General features: G+C 37.4%; 1 protein-coding gene across 2 annotated transcripts in view; it reads right to left on the bottom strand.

Annotated features, from left to right (window-relative positions):
- The window catches only part of ppp1r13ba (protein phosphatase 1, regulatory subunit 13Ba), a 49250-nt gene extending 34447 nt beyond the window's left edge, over positions 1-14803 (bottom strand). Inside the window, exons 1-4 of one of the 2 annotated variants that reach the window (XM_079832534.1) lie at positions 14523-14803; positions 10343-10490; positions 6133-6252; positions 2382-2449 (exon numbers count right to left, since the gene is read on the bottom strand). In XM_079832534.1, coding sequence (XP_079688660.1) covers positions 2382-2449; positions 6133-6252; positions 10343-10490; positions 14523-14648 — 462 coding nt within the window. In that variant the 5' untranslated portion in view covers positions 14649-14803. Of the gene's footprint in view, positions 1-2381; positions 2453-6132; positions 6253-10342; positions 10491-14522 lie in introns of both variants that reach the window. The other variant, XM_079832533.1, reaches the window with a different exon arrangement.
- Between the last annotated feature and the right edge of the window lie 12100 nt (positions 14804-26903).

The raw sequence follows: 26903 nt of genomic DNA, 5'->3' as shown, positions 1-26903 counted from the left end.
TTTTATTTCAAAAACGCTGGCGGGGAAAGTGTTAAAATACGGACATGGATACTGACAGAGGAAAGTAGATGTGCATTTTTGCGCTCGGAAAAAGAGAACACCGCCCCTTCTTAAAGGGTTAGTTCACCCAAAAATGAAAATTCTGTCATTAATTACTTACCCTCATGTCGTTCGACACCCGTAAGACCTCCGTTGATCTTCGGAACACAAATGAAGATATTTTAGTTGAAATCTGATGGCTCTGAAAGGCCTCCATTGGCACAATGGCACGGTTCACTCTCAAGACCCTTAAAAGGTACTAAAGACGTCGTTACAAAGTCCATCTCACTACAGTGGTTCTAAAATAACTTTATGAATCGGCGTTAATAGTTTTTGTGCGCAAAAAAACCCCTAAATAACGACTTACATAGTGATGACGATTTCAAAACAAGGCATCATGAAGCTTCGAAGCGTTATGAATCAATGAGCCGAATCATGATTCGGATCGCGTGTCAAACCGCCAAACTGCTGAAATTTGGCGATTCAAACCGCTGATTCGACTCGCTGATTCATAACGCTTCGAAGCTTCATGATGCCTTGTTTTGAAATCGTCATCACTATGTTAGTCGTTATTTAGGGTTTTTTTGCGCACAAAAACTATTATCGCCGATTCATAAAGTTATTTTAGAACCACTGTAGTGAGATGGACTTTGTAACGACGTCTTTATTACCTTTTAAGGGTCTTGAGAGTGAACCGTGCATTGTGCCAATGGAGGCCTTTCAGAGCCATCAGATTTCAACTAAAATATCTTCATTCCTGTTCCGAAGATGAACGGAGGTCTTACGGGTGTCGAACGACATGAGGGTAAGTAATTAATGACAGAATTTTCATTTTTGGGTGAACTAACCCTTTAAAAGCATGATCAGTATCAAAGACAGACATATGGAGTCTAATAAAACGCGAACAGAAGCTAGGTAGTGTTATGTAGTCGAGGGATCTTTTGGAAACATTAAACCTGTGTATTCTGTTTCTCTAACACTTCCTGTGTCCGCCACGTGAACCAATCCGCTGTAAATGACTGTGGTGGAGGACTGGAGCTTATCAGCACATTGCACACAAGCTCCCTGCTGCGAAGCTTCCAACTTCTATCTTCCAACTGGAGCCTGTTATGTGCACGGACCATAATTATATGGCAACATTCAGAACCGATTCCTAAAAGGAACAGCTCACCCAAAAATGTACATTCTGTCAGAATTTACTCAACTGTTCCAATCCTGAACTTCAGTGAACTTTTGAAGTTCTTTCTTCTGTGAAAGTGTCTTTTCTATACAATGAGAGTGTACAGTCACCAGAACCAGAATCTCCAAAAAATGACAAGAAAAACCTAATCCATACACTATATTCCAAATCTTCTGAACCAGTGTTGTTATTGTCAACTAAAATTATTGACAATGTGTTAAAATATGAACCATTAAAATATAAATATTAGACGAAAGTTTTAAATAAAACACTTAAACGAAAATTAGTAATCAAATAAAATCTAATTCAAAATATTAATAAAAACAACAATAGTATATAAATAACATTACAACACCATATATGGCTGTATATTTGACGAAAAGACCAACATTTACTGAAAATCTTGCCCTTCTAGCTCTCAAACACGCACTTGTAAATCTACATTTGCATGCAGTTTTAAAAATTAAACAATATTTTATCTTCAGTCCAACTGAAATTACACCAGTCAAACAACATATACAAATGGCATGAGAGACAGAAAGCTTTCATTTTTGGGTGAACAACTGTATTCCTCCGGAGCTTTTAGATGTGGCCACACACATACTTAATGAACAGTGTCGAATTACACTGACTAAATGTAAATTAAAGACTAGTATTTAAAGTTTTCCATAATTACATTTTATAATGAGCTCATGTTGTGTAAAGGGTGAAAGCCTATTACAGTATGCAGTGAAATGCCTGTGCTTTCAATATCAAGGACAATATGACAACAACAGATAATGCATCCAAAATTCATTATCTTGTCAACTGTACACGCTCGCAGAAAGCACATGCTCAAATTAGGGTATGAATACAATAATTTGCTTAAAAATGGGCAACAGACGAAAAGGACATCAGCTTTTAAAACATTTTCTATTCTTTCACTCAAAAAAAATTGACTTCAAAAGAGTGCTTTTATGGCTTGAAACATGGACACTAGAGAGAAACACACTTGTAATGCACAGAAAGTGACCTCTGAGAGCACTGCTCACTTAAGTGCTTGTGTTTTGGCTAGACAGTTTCATCCGTAATTATGTGAAGCATCAGTGAGTAGCCCTCATTACGAGTCTTAAACAGTGCAGAATGGAAGTGTGACTGAGAGCAGCGTTGCATGTGAACGTACCCCATTCTCGCAGGGCTTGTCCGAGTTCCCCCTGCTCTTCCTGACGGCCTGCTCTGAAGTCTGACTTCCTGCTGGGAATAAAACAAGATTACTTCATCACCCATGCACTCGAACAAAGTCGAAATGGTTGCAGAGTGCAAAAACTCACCGCTGTGGGCAAGCATATTCAGTGCTACTGGACCAAACAGCATTTTTTATATGGACAAAATGTTCAAATAATAAAACATCGCTCACAGCAGGTATGGCTGAAAAAGGAAGAAAATGATACCTTTCCATCTAATGAGCATGTAATCCAGCAGTGGGATTTTGGCTGGCATATTAACCCTGATTACTCTTTGCCGAGACAGTAGGTTTTGTTTGACAACGTTTACCAACCTCCAGTCATTTCTCTTTTGTGAGCCTTTGTTTGGCCAGCACTCTCAGCTCTGCCATCTATAAATAAGCAGGGGCTTAATTCTCTAAATCCAGGGCTGTGTTATTATGTGTAATCCTGTCAGAGGCTCTGTAAATACCTAGACCTTCATGGACCGCGCCGCCTCTGATAGGTCTGTACACAATCCCACTGACCGCCCTCTGCTCTCACAGACTAATTTAGAATATAGTGATACGATGAACTAGATTCATTAATTTTCATATGCGAGTGCTGCTTTCCATGCAAAACTTACTGCCACAATGTTGCCAGGGTGTTACTACAAGGTGGCTAAAGCAACAAGGTGCATTGTTATAAAATAATAATAAAAAATAAAAAATAATAATAATAATAAAAATAAAATAAAATAAAATAATAAAAAAATAAAACACATAAAATGAAATAAAAAAATGAATGAAATGAATTGAAATAAAAATAAAATAATACAAAATGAATAAAATGAAATAATGAAATGAAATCGGAAATAATAAAATTAAATAAAATTAAATATAAGCTTTATGGTTCAAAAATGAAGAAATTAGAATGGAAATATTAGTTAATATTTGTAGGTTTACAGTTGCACTATAAAATATAAAAAATATTAGGTTTTATTGAATATGTTTTATTTTACAGTATAATAGCTTTATTACAATATATTTCTTATTTTATTTTATTAAGTATAATAATTATTATGGTCTAATCTTGGTAAAAAAAATAAATAAGAAAAAACTATAGTTCAAATAGTGAAGGTTTTTTGGTTCTTGTAAGTATTTTCATGGCTTGGCTTCGCGAACGAAGATTTAGGAAGGACATCCATGTCTTTTTCTGTCTGACGAGGCCTATGCGGGACAGGCAGGTCCTGCCACAACGGCTGCAGGTCAAGGTCTGGTCCAGGATGGGTACTGAGGGGACACGTTTTTTTTCTGCACTGAAAATGATTACATTTTAAACTGATTTTTTAACCAGTTTTCTATGCAGATGCACTCCCCTACTGTTGTGTACTATGTCTGGACTCTTACATTGTTTTTTCTTTGGTTCCCATGTTTCCTTCCAATGTTTAGTTCCTGTTCCCTTTGTTCCCATTTGGTTTCTATTGTTACTCATTAATTGATTATGTTCACCTGAGTCTTGTTTGGTTCCTCATTTAGCCATGTATTTGAGAGTACATTTGCACGACAACGATGTTCTAGAAAAATGGAAATGTTTTTCCTTTACGTTTTGAAAAGTTTTGCGAACAGACAACGTTTGCGTTTTCAGGCCCCCAAAACACCATTGTTGTGTAAATGAATGACCCAAATGCATACGTTTTCCATTTTTAGTTAAAAACGGTGCATGTTAAACGCCCCCTTAGCCCTCACTTTGGTTATTTTCTTTGTCTTGTAATGTTTCTACATATGGGAAGCCGTTATGCTGATTCTTGCCTTCTGGATTGCCTTTTTTGTTTTTTGTGAATAAACTGAAATCTGATCCTCTGCTCAAATTCACCTTGCCTGCACGGTGACACCTACAAAATCACTCCCAAGCATTCTAGAATGATTCTTTATTATATTCAAATTGAACTCAAAGCAATTTGGTGAAAATTCCTGTATTTTCTTCCATAGAAATGCCAAATATCGCAAAGTCAGTTTATTCTGATCTCATGCAGCCCTAGTTCCAATCACTATGAGCAATATTAATAGTAATGCTTTCTCCCATATTAAAACTCAAAGTCTGTATTTCTCTGTTGAGGTCATGCAGGCATCGGACACTCGCCGTCTCTAGTCTGATGGAGCTGTGGTCTGTCTCAGGTGCAGATGTGAGCGCATGAAGGCGGGAGACCAATTACACACAAAGAGGATTAGTTACGTAACTGCAGATAACTGCAGAGGCAAAACTCTGCAAAGCCCAAAGCTGACAGGACTCTCACTTAAAACGACTGAAAGAATAGGCAATAAATAAACAATCTTAGATTAATAATAATTTTGTGATTAAATGAATGATTCACTTAACTACAGATTAGTATGTATAATATAAAAACATCTTCTTGTTCTAGGAACTGGTTCAAAAGCGAAATCATATTATGCCCGGTGATATGTACTGTACTTGTCTGTCCTGTAATCAATAATGCTCTGAAACATGACACAAGCATAGCCAACTAGACCATATCTGATGATTAATATACTGTTCAAAAGTGTGGGTTCACTTTAAAGGAACACTTTGTACTCGTTGTGAATACGCAGGCGGGTTTTCTTTTTTTATCACTTTTACTCGGGACATGCTAGCTGGCAACATAGGATTCCATTCATTATGCTAAGCTAAGCTAGCGGCGACCCTGCCAAACTAAAACAATGCATGCACTGAGACAAAAATGCATTTGCCCACATATCTAAATGTAGGAAAGAAGTTGAATAAGCCCTATTTCTAAAAACGGTGGAGTGTTCCTTTAAAGAAATGAATTCCTAGTTCTGTCATGAAACGCAGATGGCGCAGGCTGATGGGTCCTTAACACAAGCTGATGATAATTACAAACGTTAGCTATTTGGCACAGCTGCAGCCAATGAGTTTGCTGCTCAACATTTAAATGGCTGGTTCCCATTCTCTATAGCAGTTTGCAGCACACTTTCAGAGTTCGTCTAAAACCCTCCACCTTCCCCAGCTCCACTTGTAGAAATCTGCTATGGGTAATTGATATATGCTATTTGTGCAGCAGCAGCATGTCTTACATGCTCACAGCAGCGTGTTGTGTATTTATTGACAGTACCAAGTTCCTGTACTTGCTCTGCAGCAGCAATAATAATAATCATCAGCAGCAATAATCTACAACAACAGCAATAATAAACAGCAGTAGCAATTCAGCAACAGCGTAGCAGATCTATTCCGCCGAGATCAAATACATTAACATTGTCATATCCATTGCCATGCTAAAAATATTCATCAGCAATGATACATTGAATTAATCAAGAGTGACAGTAAAGACACAATATTTATATATTAAAATAAATCTTTTTCATTTTCTTTTCAAAGAATCCTAAAAATATATCATGCTTTCCATAAAAAATATGAAGCAGCACAACTGTTGATAATGAAATGTTTCTTGAGCTCCAAATCAGAATATTACAATGATTTCTGAAGGATCATGTGACACTGAAGACTGAAGTAATGATGCTGAAAATTCAGATTTACCATCACAGGAATAAATTACATTTTAAAACAGAAAAAAAAAAATTATGATTAAAATTCGCAATATTACTGTATTGATCCTGTACTTTTGTCTTATCTTACCAACCATAATGTTTTGAATGGTAATAGAAACCAACCAACTGATAAAATGCCATGTCGTGGTCGTGCTTAACTTTTACCCACCTTGAGAAAAGCTTGCGTAGAGAGACTCCTCGTGCCGCAGGTAGAACTTCACTTCCTGTCTCCTCTGACCCCATTTCTGTAGGTGCTCGAACATCAGCTGATCAAAAGGGATCGCTCTCTCTGTAAATAAGAACACAGACACGCTTTGTCTCAAGCGGTTTGTAAAACCCGGTACTCTACACTAAACACAGAGGAAGTCAATGTCAAAACTGTTACTGTCTCTATTTTAATCTAGTCCACATGGTATGAAAACTCAAAATGGAAAATTACACAAAAGCCCCATAGAAAAGCATGGTGGCACGTCCAGATGAAAAAGGTCTGGCTATCCTTGCTGAAGGCTCTCTTTACTGTCTTTGACAGTGTGGGCCGCGTGCCATCTGAAGGACACTGGAATAACAGGCCCACAGGAGCCATGTAAACAAACCTAGAGGCTGCAGCCCAGACCCTGAGACGTTCTGTCCCACATACTACCACCCACTGTCTAGGACAAACTCTGACAAGGGTGTCATTGTTATGTGATGGACAGCGTTGCTTTCTCTGTGGGATCTGGCCCATGAAAATTTCCACTCAGTGCTATTTAGAGATGCAAAAGAGCTAAGCAATACATCTGTATCTGTCAGCCATATTGAGCAGAGCCTGTGGAAAACCTATAGCACATATGGCATGAGTCTGTATACACTGACTAAAGAACAATCCTTGATTTTCAAGAGTTGAAAACAGTGGTGACTCATGAGACCAGACAGACTAGACTAGAATACTATATAATTGTACAGTACTGTGTTGAATCAACACTAGTCTCAGCCTCATGCGGCACACCTACATACCTCATTATACTAAAATAAAGCTTAGACCAAATATAAGTATTAGAGTATAAGTATTATTTTTTTACACTGTATAAATAATACTAAAATAACACTGGTTCATTGTTCACACAAAAATAGTCCAAAATGGCAAGCTCCTATCTGATTGGATGGTTTTCAGCCATTTTTATGGGATTAGGGAAACCAAGTTGTAGCCTATACCATTTTGCTAAAATTAAGCAATTCATATAAAGAATAGGCACTGGATAGTTCATTTACAGCATTACATTGTTGATAAACGCTATATCCAAATTTGCAGACTATCCATTTTAAATTGTATGTGAGATTAAATGATGTTGAAAACAGAATGTTAAAGGTGTCTGGATGTTAAATGGTTAATTCCTACGGATTTAGCAAGCATTATGAATGTTATTTTAGCTAACATAGGCCACAATGCATTGCACGCCAGAAGAAGAGTCTTTTACGGTTCTCTTTCGACTTTCTCGGACTGAATTCATGTTTTTTAATGTAATTCATTTAGCCAGAGGCTAACACTTATAAGCCAATGCAAACAGTATATACTAGTCCAGAAGATTCCTTTCTCCATTAATAAAGTGGTTCTTGGACAAAAAACGATAAAAAAAAAGTGCACCAGACTTAATGCGATTGTTTCATGTTGCCTAAAGAAAACCAAAAGCCACATATACTAATTATATTTCAACTTTGTCTTCAACCCTTTTACTGTCACCACAATTTTTGAGAATAGATGTGAAAATCTACTATCCAAACTTGGTTGTAATTCATGAAGGCTTTGGAATACAGACCTAAGGTTGGTCTCTTTTTGCACTTCAAATGAAAGTATAAAAAGTTATAGATGTTTAAGTTATAAACACCGGGTGACACCCACATTCCATTGAATTTTTCCACTTCTATCACTTCTATCAGTTGCCATATATGGAAGCTTGAGTTTCAGACATTGCCGATGATATGTGTTTTGTCAAGATTAGAAAAAGTTGTGATTATAAAATAGTTCAAATGAATTTTGTAATATGAAACATGACACTGACCACTAAAAGGATTAATAAAGTATTGTTTCCATGGTAACGCAATGTCCAACTTCACAACGGTTTTCACAGGATGAATTTTGAGTGTTGAAGCTTTCGAATGATAGCTAATTTGTGATGATTACTAAAATGTGTGATAAGGAAATAAGGCATTAAAAAGGAGTGCCAAGCGTCCCGCTAGAGGGATAGTGACAGTTAAGAGGTTTGAAATACCTGTTCAAAATTTTGTGGTTGGTAAGATTTTTTTTTTTTTTTTCTTCTTAAGATTCTTTTCTTTTTTAATTCCTGTGATGTCAAAGCTCAATTTTTAGCATCAGTCTTCAGTGTCACATGATCCTTCAGAAATCATTCTGATATGCTGATTTTCTGCTGCTTTTTTTTATTTATTAAAAATGTTGAAAACAGCTGTGCTGCTTAATATTCTTATTAATAATGTGGAAACCGTTATACATTATTTCACTCAGGATTCTTTGATGAATAGAAAGTTCACAAGAAATCAAGCATTCTGCGTTTGTTCAGGCAGGCCACGTAGTCAAGCTCCGCTATCAGCTGATTGGAAAAATTCCAACCCCGCCCATATCAGCTGATCCGATTCCTATGCACCCAATTGGCAACTGTCAAACAGGGCGCCTTAAAGGACAACTCCGGTGAAAAATGAAACATGGGGTAATTAACACATGGTTACCGAGTAGATCGTTCTCTGGGATGCGTTTTGTGGCCAATAAAACAGAATTCTAATTATAATTGATATAACATAACGCGTACGAAACTGTAACAAAGCGCTCAAATGGCGGAAAATTCCTGTTTATCTTTTAGGTATCTGTTGCTATGGTGCGTGTCTTGCTTGACTGCTCATTCTGACACTGCCTCCTCTCTCTATATATATATATATATATATATATATATATTTTTTTTTTTTTTTTTTTTTTTGTAATAATTCTGCTCATTGTAAAAGTAAATAAAGGGTTAAAAATAGGATTACAGATACAAACAATAAGTTTGTATCTGTAATCCCATAATTCATAATTGTGACCAAACTGTCTGCTTACAACAGCGGTCAGGAACCTCTAGGCTCGCGAGCCATATGGGTCTGTCATAACTAGAGTTATCGGAAATATCACAGATACCACAACAAATTCTGGCATCGGTATTGGCGAGTACTTGAACCCATGTACTGATCCGATACCATTTTCTTAAACAAGACCTAGTTATTATGACCGCTAGCTTTGCCTAACCACTGGTAACCACAAAGGTCTTCATGGCAACCCGTCAAAATAAAAGTTTGGTTTAACGTGAAGAAATTGACAGAATATATTAAGCTACTGTTGTAGCCTACAGTAGATTTAGCTATGTCTCTATGTAATAATAATACGTCTCTACTAATAATGATACTTATGCCTAGATGGTTGTAAAGAGATTATTTTCTGATTAATATATAATCTTTTATATTCCGACATTTATTTGTCTTTTTTTATACAGTTATATTGTAAAACTAAAATACCGTTTTCAGTTTGCAGTGTTAGATTTGTGGCTGCATTTGAAGTTCTTTTTCGCTTAAGAAAAATAAATAATATTACTGTCAAATGCATGTCAGATAATAAAAATACTGTAATAAATACAGTAGTTCACTGTATGTATTTGTTCATTTTTTATTAAGGGATAAGTCTGAAGCACACTGTAAAACACACGTTTTTATAAAGTAACACTGTCCGACAGCGACACCCGCAGGTAAAGTTACAGCGGGTTGCCTGAGCCCATTGAATTTCAACAGACCCGCCAAAGTCACGCTATGATTGGACGTCGGACAGCGTAGCGTGGCATGGGAAGTAATGAAGTGCCATTAATCAAGCTATGTTCTATAACATGTAAAACTGGAACATGAACGTAATATTCTAAAAGCAACTTATGTAAACACTTTAATCAGAATATTGTCTTGTTCAGAATAAGGTCAATAATTAGATTACTGCTGTCCACGTAAACGTAGTCATTGATGCATACTCTGTTCTAAATGGGGGATTTCGCTGCCCTCCCAGTTTAAAAAATCGGAGGTTGTCCCCAGAATCTGCTGCTGTTCCCTGTCTTGGCTTTTCATGGAGCTCATGAAAAGGATGGGGAATTTAGAACAGAGCCATATCGCCAAATGTAAATTTTTGCAAAATATGCCAATAAAAAGTTGACCAAAAGTTTATCTATGGTGTTTTTGACTTAAGTGGACCTGACTGAACAGTGTTTATTTGAAATCAAATTCTTTCGTAAATGTCTTTACTGTCACTTTTGATCAATTTAATGCATCCTAAAACTATTACTTCCTTTTGAGCAGTAGAGTATGTGCCAGCAGACTCGTACCTTTGCCTCTCCAGACCTCGGCGAGGTGGCAGCCGCTCTCCCCAGCCTCCTTACAGAACTCCACCACATCCTTACAGAGCGTCTCTGGGGTAATGGGCACCTCAGTCAGCAACTGTTGATTATCACTCAGAAATACGGTCAGAATCATCTGCAATGAGGAAAGAATAACAAGGATGTCTTTGAGTAAACTTGCAGCCTCTCATTTTTGAATGTGTGGGCTTCTCCTTAATCTTTCCTTGCCTTGTTATAATTCTCAAACTGTTTACATTCATTTTCCCAGTGGTCTGCACCACAGCCGTCTCATCAAATGAATGTCGGTTGCAAAGACAGATGAGAGCTAAATAAATGACTGAAATCAAGGGAATTGCATGTTTACTCTATACACTGCCAATTATCATTATGCCTGATCTATGATCTCCCCTATAACAAAACATATTGGCAAGGACTTCAGCCACACTTAAAATGAAAAATGTGTAAGGTTTATAGATAGATAGATAGATAGATAGATAGATAGATAGATAGATAGATAGATAGATAGATAGATAGATAGATAGATAGATAGATAGATAGATAGATAGATAGATAGATAGATAGATAGATAGATAGATAGATAGATAGATAGATAGATAGATAGATAGATAGATAGATAGATAGATAGACAGACAGACAGAACGAGACAGACAGACAGAAAGAGAGACAGACAAACAGAAAGAGAGACAGGCAAACAAACAGAGAGACAGACAAACAGAAAGAGAGACAGGCAGAAAGAGACAGACAGACAAACGGAAAGAGAGACAGACAGACAAACAGAAAGAGAGACAGACAGACAAACAGAAAGAGAGACAGACAGACAAACAGAAAGAGAGACAGACAGACAAACAAACAAACAAACAAACAGAAAGAGAGACAGACAGACAGACAAACAAAAAGAGAGACAGACAGACAAACAGAAAGAAAGAGAGAAAGACAGACAGACAAACAAACAGAAAGAGAGACAGACAGACAAACAGAAAGAGAGAAAGACAGACAGACAAACAGACAGAAAGACAGAAAGACAGAAAGACAGACAGACATAAAGAAAGAAAGAAAGAAAGAAAGAAAGAAAGAAAGAAAGAAAGAAAGAAAGAAAGAAAGAAAGAAAGAAAGAAAGAAAGAAAGAAAGAAAGAAAGAAAGAAAGAAAGAAAGAAAGAAAGAAAGAAAGAAAGACAGACAGACAGAAAGAGAGACAGACAAACAGAAAGAGAGACAGACAGACAAACAGAAAGAGAGACAGACAGACAAACAGAAAGAGAGACAGACAAACAAACAGAAAGAGAGACAGACAGAAAGAGACGGACAGACAAACAGAAAGAGAGACAGACAGACAGAGACGGACAGACAAACAGAAAGAGAGACAGACAGACAAACAGAAAGAGAGACAGACAGACAGACAAACAGAAAGAGAGACAGACAGACACACAAACAGAAAGATAGACGGGCAAATAGACAGACAGAAAGAGATACAGACAAACAGACAGAGAGACAGACAAACAGAAAGAGAGACAGACAGATAGACGGACAAATAGACAGACAGAAAGAGATACAGACAGACAGACAAACAGAAAGAGACAGACAGATAGACGGACAGAAAGAGAGACAGACAGACAGAAAGAGAGACAGACAGACAGACAAACAGAAAGAGAGACATACACAAAGAGAGACAGACAGAAAGAGACAGACACAAATAGAGACAGAAAGAGACAGAAAGAGAGACAGACAGACAAACAAAAAGAGAGACAGACAGAACGAGACAGACAGACAGACAGAAAGAGAGACAGACAGACAGACAAACAAACAGAAAGAGAGACAGTCACAAAGAGAGACAGACAGAAAGAGACAGACAAACAGAAAGCGAGACAGACAAACAAAAAGAGACAGACAAACAGAACGAGACAGACAGAAAGAGAGACAGACAGACAGACAGACAGACAAACAAACAGAAAGAGAGACAGACAGAAAGAGAGACAGACAAACAAAAAGAAAGAGAGACAGACAGGTAGACGGACAAATAGACAGACAGACAAATAGTCAGATTGTCACAGTGTGTTTTGGTGTTGTTCTTAGTTTGTCATGTTCACTGTCTTGTTTCCTGGTTTGTCATGTGATTCCCATGCCCTCATGTGTTCTGGTGTCATGTCATTGGTTCATTGTTTAATCAGTGTTCACAGGTGTCCCTTGTCCAGTTTTGAATGTTTGTGTAACCCGCTGTAGGGTGAGTTTTCTGTGTAACCATGCCAAGTCTTTGTTTCTAGTTTTTGCCAAGCCAAGCCAAGTCTATGTTTTATGTTTTGGATCTTTTGGAATAAACTGCACTTGGGTTCTGCAAGCTTGCCTTCAGTGGACTTCAATGTTACACAGACAGACAGATAGACGGACAATTGGACAGACTGATAGATAGAGAGACAGATAGATAGAGAGACAGACAGACAGACAGATAGATAGATTTAGCACCTTTAAAATTAAATATTAATTTAAAAAAATCTAATATGTAACAATCTGTAAATTTGGCTAAACTTTGTAGCACAGTAAGAATGATTATAATAAATCAATTTTTGTTGGTAGCCTGTACCATGCATTTGGGTAATGCATTTATTTTATTATAAATATATATATTTTATTATATGTGTATTTTTAAGTCACCAATAAAATGTATACACATTTATGTATCCTTCATCCAGCTTCACTTCACTCAGAAATGTAAATACTGTACATCTTATAAATCCTTCTGAATTCAATTCCCACCCCGGGCAGGAATGAAGGCTTTACTTCTAAAGTGTAACACAATCCCTCCAAACAAGCAAGCACCAGATTGAAAGAGAAATTCTGTGAGGGTTGGATTACAGGGCAGAGCTATAATAATCTGATTAGGAGGGGGTGCAAACATGCAAGCGCGTGGCTAAAGAGAGCTAAGGAAACTGTTTCGCTGGCTGAAGCCAAACAAATCCAGAAAGGGAAATGCTGCTGTGATCTGTGAAGACAGCGGATAATCCCGACCTGGACAGCTGCCTGGAATTTTATTGTCACGTGGTTTCATATTAAAATAGCCCAGGGCCAAAAAAATGTCAAATAACGCTAACACTCCATATGAACAATTCAATCACTGGACTCTAGCCATGACTGAAGACAAGCATTGTGAATCAAACAGAATTGAAGGGAGCGTTTCTTGCCAAAAAAGTTCTCGACCTCATGTCGTTCAAAACCTGTATGACTTTCTTTCTTCTGTGGAACAAAAAAGAACTTGTAGTCCATGCGGTCTAAAGCAATATGACTGATTATATGGACATGATTTCACAGAATTAAAAAAAAGTCATACTGAAACGACATGAGTGAAAAAATGTGATTGGCATGTAACACTTTACATTAAGGGTTATTTTGTTACTATAAATTAAAATGAAGTGAACAATGAGCAATACTTCAATCTTAGCTAATGTTAATTTCAACATTAAACAATTCATTTTTAAAATCAAAAGTTGCATTGCGAACCAAACAATAAATATTTTTTGGATCATCGAAGATGAACAAAGTTTAATACATGCTGTAAAAAGCATAATGTTATGTTCATTGTTAGTTCATGTCAGTTAGAGTATTAATGTTCACAAAGTGTTACTAATTCACAGTATGTGAATCCTGGGTAACGCTTAAATGTATCCATCCTTAACCAGAAATTCATGTTCCAGATTCTATACAATTATAAAAAATTTATTACCACAGAAAATAATTTCAACTCGTCCCTCAATTTGTATAAACAAACAAAAAGCATAGACAGATAATTACTATAATGCTATTAGACTTCCATTCCATACATGTTTTTTGTTTGTTTTCACAAATTAAGAGAAGATAATTATTTATAACCAACAGAATTACCACAACAAGAAATAAACAACACGCCTATCCCAGCATGCCGCAATCATGTGCGTGAAATAGCAGCCTTTGATTGATCATATCCGCGATCCATTCCAACTATAGTAAGACTCCATTTAGCACTAACACATGCACATAAACACAAATGTCAATCTCCAGAAATCCATGTCCCAGACATGTCTCGCTATTTTAAGCCGTACACAAGTGCCTAAACTTCTATACTCAGCGTCTCCTTGTCTGCCCCTATCTTGCTCGTCTTTAAGCCCTCCGGACTTTCACCTTAGTCAACCCGCGTGGGACCTTCAGCTTCCGGTCTTCCTTCTCCTGCGCTCTCTTCTGCAGCCACGGCCTGCCCTTGGAGGCGCTGACCAGGCTGCGTAGCACCATACTGATGAACCTCCTCATGGAGCCCTGAGGTTGGGGGTTTGATGGATTGGAGGAGCCGGGCAGCCCAGGCGCTGGGGAGCTGCCTGCTGCCACTGGAGTGTGTCTGTCTCTCTCTCTCTGTGGGTGCCTGACTGTCTGTCTGACTGAGTGTGTGTGAGTGTAGATACCGTAGAGTGGTCAAGGAAGGGGAGGGGGTTTTGGGGGGCATTTGGAAAGGGGAGGGTGGGCAAGTTCTCTCTCCCAAACTGCATTCCCTCCAGGAACAAGCAGAGGTGCCAGGGGAAGATAAGAAGCTTCTGATGACAATACACAGACAGTCCTGTGACATGTCACTGATAGAGGGGACCAGACTCACTCAGACTAAAACACACACTTCCATGAACTGAAGTCGCCATAAGAAGTCATGCACATGCCACTTACATTATCGGACTAAGAAGCGTGCAGAACAGATAGACAGCGTGAACTTGACATATACACCTGCTTTAGAATTTGCTGATCATCCATTCAAATGATACACAATCTAAATTGTTATGTTTTTTTTGTAGAAAAAGTGGTTACTAAGTGGTTACCAGGGCATTGTGAAGTGGTTGCTAGGGTGGTCTAGGTGGTTGCCAAGGCATTGATAAGCAGTTGTTAGTGTGTTCTATAGAGTGCATTAGCACCTTCCCCCTTTTTCAGCGCCGCTGGTTCCGGAAGTATTTTTTTTTCATTCATTTCATTAAAAAAAGTCTTCTTTAAAGAGTTTTAAATAAGCCATGAACCAAGCCAATCAGCTACGAGGTGAATCACAATACAACTTTGATTTGAAGCAATCCAAATTTGAACATCGGAGCTAAAGAGCTATTTTGCCACATTTCGCTTTTTTCGACTCTCTGATTGGTGTCATTTTCTGTACAGCATCATGGGTAATGTAGTTTATCACCAGGAATTCCGCTGTTAAACACGATTATTGTAAAAAAAGAAGCTGAAATAATGTGGGCTGACAGCTTCATAACTCACAGTAGGACTGTCTTTGAAAGCTTATACCGTTCAAAATCAATTTCCTTTATGGAGTTTTACTTCTGGAACCCACTCTATTGTAGATGGTTCACAGAGTGTTGCAAAATGGTTGCAAGGGTGTTCTGGCATTGCTAAGCAGGATGTTCTGGATGGTTGCTAGAGTGTTGCTAGGTGGTTGCCAGGGTGTTCTAGGTGGTTGCCAGAGTGTGCCTAGCATATTCTGGATGGTTGACAAGGCATTGCAGTTGCAAGTTTGTTCTAAGTGGTTGTCAGAGCATTGCTAAGAGCGTTCGCAAGATTGTCCTAGGATCTATAGGTGGTATGTCCCTTTTCCACCAAGGCAGTGCTGGTGCTGGTTTGGAGCCAGAGCCTGGTTTCAAATTGGTTCTTTGTCTTTCCACACCCAAAGCACCAGCTCTGAACCAGGAAAAGTGGTTCTTAAGTAGCACCAAAACATTGCTGGTCTAGAAGTAAGAACCGCTTGTGTCAGGGGCTTGGGTTACCGTGACCAAAAAGACGAACACAAACTTGTGACCGCCATTTTTGAAATAGCAGCTAATCGAGCTAATAGCTACACGATTGTAATCTCCGTCTATACATATTACGGCGAGCTGCACGAATGCGTTGGATTCGCTGTTTTGATGCCGATGTAGATTTGCAAAGCCATGTGTATCAATAGTAACGCAACAATCGCCATTGTTGATGAAAGGCTTGTTCGAGATGCCTCGGCGCTGTGCACACCGATAGCCGTATGACATCAAAGTACAACGAGAGCATACGACTCCTTATGCTTTCGACTCGCTCATGCAGTATTTTGATGTCATATGCTGATCGGTCTGCACAGCATCGATGCATCTCAAACAAGTCTGGTGTGTTTGTTTCCCACTGCCTTGCTAGCGTTGCTGAGAAAGATGAGAAGTATACATTGACGTAAGACCTGGCTCTGGGGTGGCTCTAGCCTGTGGAAAGGCAAACCGGTTCTTAGAAGGCTTGTCAGTCAAACCAACTCCAAACTGGCACTACACTCTAAAAAAATGGTGCTATATGTAGCTAAAAGTGGTTCTTGGCTCGTAATCATATGGGAACCACTTTTGGTATTATATAGCACCATATCTTAACAGGTTCTGTATATGGTAGCGGTGCTACATAGCACCTCAGTCATCCCAAAGAACCGGTGAAGAACCGCTGAAGAACCACTGAAGAACCAAGATTTGGTGCTATACAGCACTTAAAGTGGTTCCCTTATGATTACGAGCCAAAGAACCATTTTTAGTGCCATATAGCACCAGTTTTTTTTAGAGTGTACCCTAGGTTTTTGTGAAACGCCGCCACTGATTTCCAGGACAACAAAACGGTTGGCCTCTTACAGCTCTTTCTCAACTCCAAAATAATAATATTGCTATTATAACTTAGATAGAAAGGGATGTAATGGATCACAATCAACCAATCAGCTGTTATATTCAAGAACACAATTAGATAATTAGAGCCAAAGAACCCCTTTTTAGTGCTGTATAGCACCCTTTTTTAGAGTGTAGCACTGGCTCTGAACTAGCACCCGGTGCATTCTGGTGGAAAAGAGGTATAAGTGGTTGCTCAGGTGGAACCATCTACAGTAGAACACCCTAGCACCAAGGCATTGCTAAGCAGTTGCTAGGGTGGTCTACTGTAGATGGTTCCCAGAGCACTGCTAGGTGTTTACTAGAATGTTGTAGCAGGTCATTGCTAAGTGGCTGCTGACTACCCCACATTAAAAGAGCCCACCCCCAAATATCTATACTATTCCGGTCACTATATATTAATAAAATCCCTCTCAAAGGGGATTTTTTTTATGATTGTCTGCTAGATGAATATTGTCAAAAAAAGTCAAATATCTGACAGTTTAGAAAGGTAAGCAGTGGGGGGAAAAAACCCTAACCAAAAATGTAAGAGTAATGATTATAACCTCTAATAACCAACACCCTTTTCAAGCACTGAGCATTCTTGTTTATCGCTCTCTATGACGAATACACAGTATCTACCCTGTAAGTCAGGGAAGAAGGTTTTCTGAATCCAAAGAAGGAGGTGAAGTCGCAGCAGTCAATGCTTTGTCAATAATAAATCTCAGGCCTTGTCACTGTGGGTCTCGGGCGGTCCTGACAAATAGAGCTCTGACTGGGTATAGCTGCCCAGTTTCCACTGTAAAAACTGTTATTGCTTCCTTTAGTTTGTAACAGCATGTCATCCAATAAGATGCTTCTGTATGGAAAATCCTAGAAAAAGACAACAAAACACTAAATATATAATATTGTCAAACTGCTAAATACCCACATTTCTCAACATATACATGTTTTTTTTGTTCTTTTGATGCAGATGGGACATGTACCCCTGCTAAAGCATTGTGGGACTGTTGACACTGTGAATGCTCACCTGATTTACAGTACAGGGCCATCAATAGGGTGCCCATAGCAACGACTGCATCCACGGAAATATGTCAGTTCCTCTCACTACACTGCTGCTCAAAGACTTGCATAGTTAAGTGCAGTTAACAGCAGTAAACAGCACACTCAATCTCTGAGCGTTTAATGGCCCTGACAGCTCCTCGCTCTCATTGCCGACACCTGGACCCAGTGAGCTTAAAAACAGACGAGAGCATGTTTGGATTTCACATTTCAGTTTTAGATTTGATGGCATGGAAAAGCACTAAGAGGAAACTGGAAAAATGAGAATAAAGCATTGTAGATTCAAGAAAGAATTCCTAAATAACTCCAAGTTTGCAGAGAGCGTTCATAGCACTCTCCAGCCTCTTACTCATAATCAGTAATCATTAAACAGTTTTATTATTGTTTTAATTTTTTCATCTAGGAAAACAACATTGGTGGGCGTTGTGAAGTTATGAGCTTTGAGTGCATGAGAGGGTTGTGGAAAGTCAGATGGAAATGGAAAAGGCAACAAACAAACTATATATTTTTGTTCATATAACTTTATATAACTATATGTTTACACTACAGTTCAAAAGTTGAAATGTATATGTTTATTCAGCAAGGAAGCATTAAAGGGGACATTTTACAGGATGTAATATAAGTCTCTGATGTGCCTAGAATGTGTCTGTGAAGTTTCAGCTCAAAATACCCCCCCCCCCCCCCCCCCCCCCCAGATCTTTTATTATATGTTGTAAATGCCCGTTTTTGAGTGGAAGGAAAAACATGTGTTTTTTGTGCATGTATCTTTAAAGGAACACACCACTTAAAAAAAAAAAAAAACTCCCAGAGAATTAAACAGTTGAGTTTTACCGTTTCAGAATCCATTCAGCTGATCTCCGGGTCTGGCAGAAGCACTTTTAGCATAGCTTAGCATAGATAATTGAAGCCAATCTATTCTGGCAGTAGCACTTTTAGCATAGCTTAGCATAGATCATTGAATCTGATTAGACCGTTAGCATCTCGCTCAAAAAATGACTAAATAGTTTCAAAAATTTTCCTATTTAAAACTTGACTCTTCTGTAGTTACATCATGTACATCGTGCTGGGGACTATTTTCAGGTGCTGCATAATATCATTGTGCCTGCAGCACCCATGGTACGGCAGCAAAGTTCCTTGATTATTACGCAGGAATGGGTCTATAGTTTCTAGCCAAGCCTAGAAAATCGCAACTTTTCATTTTCCGTCAGTCTTAGTACACAATGTAGCTACAGAAGAATCAAGTTTTAAATAGGAAAAATATTGAAACTCTTTGGTCATTTTTTGAGCGAGATGCTAATGGTCTAATCAGATTCAATGATCTATGCTAAGCTATGCTAAAAGTGCTACTGCAAGACCCGGAGATCGGCTGAACGGATTCGAAAACGATAAAACTCCACTGTTGGGGAGTTCGAAAATGAGCCTATTTTCAAAAATAGTGTTGTGTTCCTTTAAATGCAAATGAGCAGAAGAGGGCGGAGCCTGTACAGCTCATGAATGGGATACTCTGCCAAAAACTAAAACATCTGTTTGGTTTTGACTGTCATCTATATCACTCATGTGACATTGCAGTTCTTCTTCATCATGAAAGTGTATTATCTGCATTTAAATTCAAAATTTCTGATATATGGTTTCCTGAGTGCACACAGCCAAAGCACGCACACAGAAAGCTGGATATCAGATGGAGAGTCCCATGAGTATTAAACTTAGTTCTCTTTCACGTGTTGTTTAAACTGTCAAATACACACAAGGTTATGTCAAAAGCACACAAAGTTCACGTAAACACAGTCGGTTGGATGTGAACGTAAACAGCAAGAAGAGAAATCGCATGTGTATATTATCAGCGTAATATACAGTACCTACAGCTATAAAAAGAGGAGTGCGTGGATTTTTAACATTAATGGGTGGTTGTGTACACACACTGCCGACACACATTTATGTTCAAACACCATGCAAAAGTGAATTTTGCATAATAGGTCTCCTTTAAATTGATCTATAATGTTGCAGAAGATGAATATTTTAAATAAATGTTGTTCTTTTGAACTTTCTATTCATCAAAGAATCTGGAAAAAAATTATGGTTTTCAACATTGATAATAATAAAAAAAAAAAATGAATGAGTTTTTGCTTCCAGAACCCAACTGTTGCACTCTAATAAGTAACAGCTTTGTTCAGATCATACATGTTTACTACCATTCTCTTAAATGAACAAAACTGATCACAAAATAATCAAAGTAACCATGATTGCAAAGGTGAAGCACAGGAGTCAATTCCCTCAGCAGACTTAGAGATTCAGCAATACTGTGCTAATGCCGTGAGGTCGCAATTTCAATAATGAGGCTCTGGGGAGATGTGAGCGACACCAGCGTGGACTCTAATAACTAAAGCACACTCTGGCTCAGCTGCCTACAACAGCGATGTGGGACGTATTAAAGATCCTGAGCTGCCAACACTCTCTGTTCTGTGTGGAGATGAAGTTGTAATCTCACAGCCAAAATGCTGCAAAGGACAGGCCAAAACACATGATGAGACTGTCAAAATGTTTGCATGTTCACTAGCATTCACTAAGGGCAGGGGTTTTTCAATCTTTTAGAAGACCCCCAGATATGATCATCCTCATGTGACGGACCCCCATCCTGCAATTCAAAAGGCAGCGAAATTAATGTTTAAAGACCCAATTTATATATATATATATACTCAGTGCTGGGTAGTAACTGATTACATGTAATCTGGATTACATATTTAGATTCCCAAAAATGAAGTACTTGTAATAAGAAGATTATATTATGTTTTAAAATACTCGTAATCAGACTACATGTTTGTGGAATTGCACACACAGACTAGCCATAAATCACATGCCTATCACTGATAACTGACTAGATCTACAGAAATCATATCACTTTTAACTTTTTCTCAACAAATTGCATTTCTAATCAGCTCCTGATGAATGCATTAATTATTGAATTATCACCCAGTGAGTCATTTAACCATGTATTACTGTGTTTGAAAGGCGTTGGTCTTTCAAACATTAAAACGTACAAATTCACATAATTTCCTATTTACATGCAATGCGGAAACCTTTTTTCGTCAGCTGAACCTCTTTAACCTAATATATTTACTTGAAGTTATTAAGTTAGAACTAAAATTAAAGGGTTAGTTCACCCAAAAAAGAAAATAATGTCATTTATTCCTCACCCTCATGCCGTTCCACCCCCGTAAAACCTCTGTTCATCTTCGGAACACAAATGAAGATATTTTTGTTGAAATCTGAAGGCTCAGTGAGGCCTCCATAGGGAGCAAAGCAATTTACACTCTCAAGATCCATTAATGTACTTAAAACATTTTTAAATCAGTCCATGTGAGTACAGTGGTTCAATATTAATATTATAAAGCGACGATCAGTGTTGGGGGTAACGCATTACAAGTAACTTGAGTTATGTAATCAGATTACTTTTTCAAGTAACTAGTAAAGTAACGCATTACTTTTCAAATTTACAACAAAATATCTGAGTTACTTTTTCACATTTATTTGACTGACATCTCTTTTGACCCCATGTTGGGAAAAAACGAGAGTAAGTGCAGAGGTGTTGTGTGTAAACATGATGGTTATTGTAGTTCTTGACTAAATGTGAGCATTTATTCATCTCACTTGCACAATAAAGATTCAGTACTCCTCAAAATGAATAAAATCCATCAAATGTAAAACCAGAATCCTATCCAAACCTCCAGTAATGAAATATTAAATAAAACAAATATTTTTATGCATTTAATCTAGCTTTATTGACCAATGTCTTTCTGCTGATCTTTGATTCAGACCATGAGCAAAAATTACTAGATTCTTTTTTTTTATTGGTAAAACGTTTCTCTCCTGCGTCCTATTCTTCCATTATCCAGAATGGCTGCACCGCACAGCAGAGATGCGCTCTCTATTGTTCATGCGTGAATTAGCATTTTTCCCTCAGCCTGAGGCTTATTATTAAAATTTTGGTATGAAGAGGTCTTTACATTTGCACAAAAATATAACTTTTTTGTAATAAAAAAAAAGAAAAGCAAGCCCAGCCCAGGTGAGAAAAAGTAACGCAAAAGCAACGCGAAAGTAATGTAACGCATTACTTTTCTTAAAAAGTAACTAAGTAACTCAATTAGTTACTTTTTAAGGGAGTAACGGAATCTTGTAATGCAATACTTTTCAAAGTAACTTTCCCCAACACTGGCGACGATCATATTTTGTGATTCAGCGTCGATTCAGTGGTTCGGATCGCCACAGTCACGTGATTTCAGCAGTTTGGTGGTTTGACATGCGATCTGAACCACTGAATCGACTCGCTGATTCGATACACTCCGAAGCTTCATGAAGCAGTGGTTTGAAATTGGTTATCACTATATAAGTCGTTATTTAGTTTTGTTCGGCGCACAAAAAATATTCTTGTCGCTTTCCAATATTAATATTTAACCACTGTACTCACATGGACCGATTTAAATATGTTTTTAGTACATTAATGTATCTTGAGGGTGTAAATTGCTTTGCTCCCTATGGAGGCCTCACTAAGTCAAAATATTAGACGATAACAAAAATATCGTCATTTGTGTTCCGAAGATGAGCGGTCTTATGGGTGTGGAACGGCATGAGGGTGAGGAATAAATTACATTATTTTCATTTTTGGGTGAACTAACCCTTTAAGTCAATAATAATAAAATTAAGTTTGATTAATGGTCACATGACATGCAGGTTAACAAATAATTATTTTTCTTTTTTAGTAAGTGTTTTATTTTTATTGTTTTTATTTAAGATGATTTTTTTTTTTTTTACATTATTTAATTACTTAATAACTTTTCATTAAACTCACAAACCCCAGTCTGGGAAACCCTGACGTAACGTAATGCACTTCATGTTGTTGATCATTTATTTTCTTTCTTTTTGTATTTTTATATCAATATGTTACAAGATTATCCTATTATTCAAATAAATATGATAAACGAGATCAAAAGTAATCAAAAAGTAGTCCGATTAATACATTTAAGGTAATATTATTTTACCTGCAATGGATTACGTTACTAACAATTTTTGTCATGTAATATGGAATCAGTAACCGACTACAATTTGTAAGTAATCTGCCCAGCACTTACCAATGTAAAATATTATTTAGAAAATACTGTATCATTACTTTTATTTCTTTTTTTCTCAGTTTGGTTCTATACTGTTAGATGTAATCTTTTTTATTTAGATTGAGGCCCCGTCCACACGAAGCCAGAGCTTTCCCTATCTGATCTTTTTTTCCCTCGTTTCAAGAAACATCTGCGTACACACGAGAGCACTGAAACCGACTCAAAACGATGTAGTATACACGCCAGGCCAGTATGTGGCGCTGTAATTCTGCCACAGAAATACACTAAAAACGGAGAAGAAGAGTTGTGGCTAGAAGGGGTACAGCAATGGTAGGAAGTGAGGCAAAATCTCACAATAAAATAACAATAAATGCATGTGCTACTTACCAGATGTGTTTTATTAACGCCTACACCTACGCCAACCCTAAACCTACACTTACAATAATGCAAATACAGTGATTAAACGACGCAATATTGATATGTGCATGCCCAGTGCCCGTAGTTGTATCCCTTTCTAGTCTTTCCCGTGCGGGACGTGGTGTGATGACATCATCGTTTCACAAAATATACGCATTTGCTGTACACACGAAAACGCAAGGGTGTCGTTTTCATATTTATCCACTCTGGGACCCGATTTCATAAAATATCGGATTCATGCTCCCAAAACGGCGGATCCGTGTGGACGAAACGCTGATACGGTAAAAAAAAATTTACGTATACAAAACGCGTCTCCGTGTGGACGGGGCCCTAGTTTCAAGATATTTTTAATTACTTATTTTAATCTTATTTTTAATTAATTAATTTATTTTCACACTTTTCTCTTTTTTTTTCGAGTATGAAAACCCCATGACACAATTTGTTCAATCTATAACTGGAAATTGACAAGAAGAGACAGATTCAAGTTCTCACAGCAAATGAAATTCTGCCATGGTTCATCTTAAAAGCTTCAATGTCCAGTCCTACGGGAAATGAACAAGCAGTGAAGTAAACAGTTCACATCTCCCTATTTACTGCCTCAATATGCAAACATAAACTCACACTTGCCGCAGCTTGTCATAGACTTTGCACTATTGCTGTTTGTTTATGAATATTCAAAATGCTGTGAGCTATTTTACATAGCAAAACCGAATAACTCTCGCTTATTGTAAGTGGCAAACTTCTGAAAAGACTAATAAACTTAACATGTGAACAGATATTTTCGCTCATATTTGATATTTTATTTATCTTGTCCTTAGGGAAGAAATTACTTCTGCATTTCCCCATCAGGCAGTTATAAATATTCATATGCACGGTAAGTCAACATAAACCTAAAATACTGAAAATTAAAAAAAACGATTTTTAAGCTCCAGCAGGATATAAGGGCATCTAAGCTCGAGTACTTTTATAGTTACATGTCAATCTGAAGTCCCGAGGTTTACATGCAGTGAAGGAATCTCTCGACTGTCTAATTCCCTACATGGGACGTGTGCAGTCCGTTAGCTCTAAATGTGACTGTCCGTGCAAAGGTGAAAGGTTAACTTCAGGTCACAGGATGCTCTTTTCTTTCACCTTTGACCCGATCTGGCTCTCCCAGTAATCTGTGCTCTAGTGTCTCCTATTGAGGGACACTGTCTGCTGTCATGGAAGATAAAATGGCAGTTTCTTCTCTAACAATATTCTGTGCAATGGCTGGAAAAATTGCTCCGGGATTTAGGGTGTGAGGGATTTAAAAGCACACAACCCTGAGTGTGTCACAATTTAGGAATTCTGACAACTTTTCCACAGCTCACTGCACAGCGCCTTAAAATACTCCCTGCAGGCTAAGGTTTCATTCAGCACGGCCACAACTGCATCACTCTCAGTCAGAAACAATGACTATACAAAACATCTGACAGGACGAGGAACACAAACACAACAAGAAAGTATCAGGAAAATACATAATGTTTTCTCAAGAATGTAGCATATTGACTATGCTACGTCCCTGGACGTAAAGTTTTATTTTCTGTGATTAGGATATTTTACTTTATCTTATTTTGTTGCTGATTTATGTCATTCATTTTTATTTCGGAAGCCATATAGCGAAGAGGTTGCTTGCCATTTTCTTTATGAATCTTTGTTTTCTCCTGTTTATTGGCTTGTTAAGGAGTAAGGGGAGGCTATTGTATTTTATTTGGGATTTTTCTTTTGTTAGGTAAGTTAAATTTGATAAATATATATCACACACACACACACACACACACGTCTGGTTTACTGGGGACTCTCCTTAGACGTAATGGTTTTTATACTGTACAAACTGTATATTCTATGTAGCCCTACCCCTAAACCTACCCATCACACAAAACTTTCTGCATTTTTACATTTTCAACAAATAATAAATACCTTTACTATTGTCTTAGAATTATATAACAGTGATTGTTATAGCCTAACAGAATAGGCCTACAATTTAATATTATAATCCACACTAACGTTACACCCATTTGAAAAAATACAGAATAACTACTTCCCTAACCGATTGACCAGCCTTATGCATTCCTTCATGACAGTCGAACTCTAATGGAATCCCGCAGTCCAACGCAATGTATACACAAGTTATGAATGAATGTTGACAGAGCTGTCAGTCATGATCCTGAATGACTGACAGCCGAGTTTGGGCGCCAGTAAAGTATCATCAGCTGTTGCAAACTTACCGGCATCATGATTGCAGAATGGCGAAATCAAACAGGGAGACCTGGATAAATAAAAAAAACCACGCGCCTGTTTTCTCCCAAAGGAGTGAGAACAAATAGTTCAATGATTAATTCTGTTATTCAAGCCCTTTGCCCGTTATGAGTTTGGTCCTGTGAATGTGGTGAAAGGATGCGCCATATGAAGTGGGTCATTTACGTCACAGCGGCGTCCCAATCCAGTGGCTTCGATGGTTTGCGCAGGTTTCTATATGGCAAGCCAATTTAACATTTATTCATTTACACAAATCCGTTTTATTTTACTAGTATATTATTTATTTAATTATGTTATATTTTCAAACTATCAATTAGATTAATATATGCCTATATGATAATAACCAAATATGCAGTGCCTGAAAGTTTGTCAATCCACTTTGTAGGCTACTATGAAAACTGGAATAGATTGTAGTAGGCTAAATATCTGAATGTAATTAGTTTGAAAAAGTAGAGTAAGGGATTACTCTTATTTTTTCTGTAATTTAATTAGTTACTTCTGATGTAATTGAACTACATACTGTGTATAGAATGTAGAACAATTATAGCCTATATAATAGGCTACAACAGTGGAATTAACATCAAAAATTAAAGTCTAACTTTTAAAAATAACATGTTTTTATGTATCCTTCTCAAATTTGTAATACTTTAGTCAGTGAATAAGAATAATTTATGTCGTTTTTTATTATTTATTTGAATGAATTAAAATAGCCTTTTCATGTTGAGGTTGATATAGGATTTAGAAAGTAAGTAATTAAATACTTTTTGGAGAGAGTAATTTGTAGAGTAATCTAATTACACCATTGAAGATGTAATTAGTAACTAGTAATTAATTACTTTTTTAGAGTAACTTACCCAACACTGGTTACTAGTAACTAAAGAATATTTACTAATGACTGAAACAGGCACCAGCAACAACTGGAATACATACTAGTTAGAAGTAAACAGGTGATATGTGAACCACAGATCAAAATAGAATTCAACTGAGAACATTATTTAGCACTAAGAATGAAATAGGTAGGCCTACATTGGGATAAT

Source organism: Gobio gobio (genome assembly GCF_949357685.1).
Source record: "Gobio gobio genome assembly, chromosome: 13".
Lineage (NCBI taxonomy): Eukaryota > Metazoa > Chordata > Actinopteri > Cypriniformes > Gobionidae > Gobio > Gobio gobio.
This window is presented reverse-complemented; position numbering and strand designations above follow the sequence as displayed.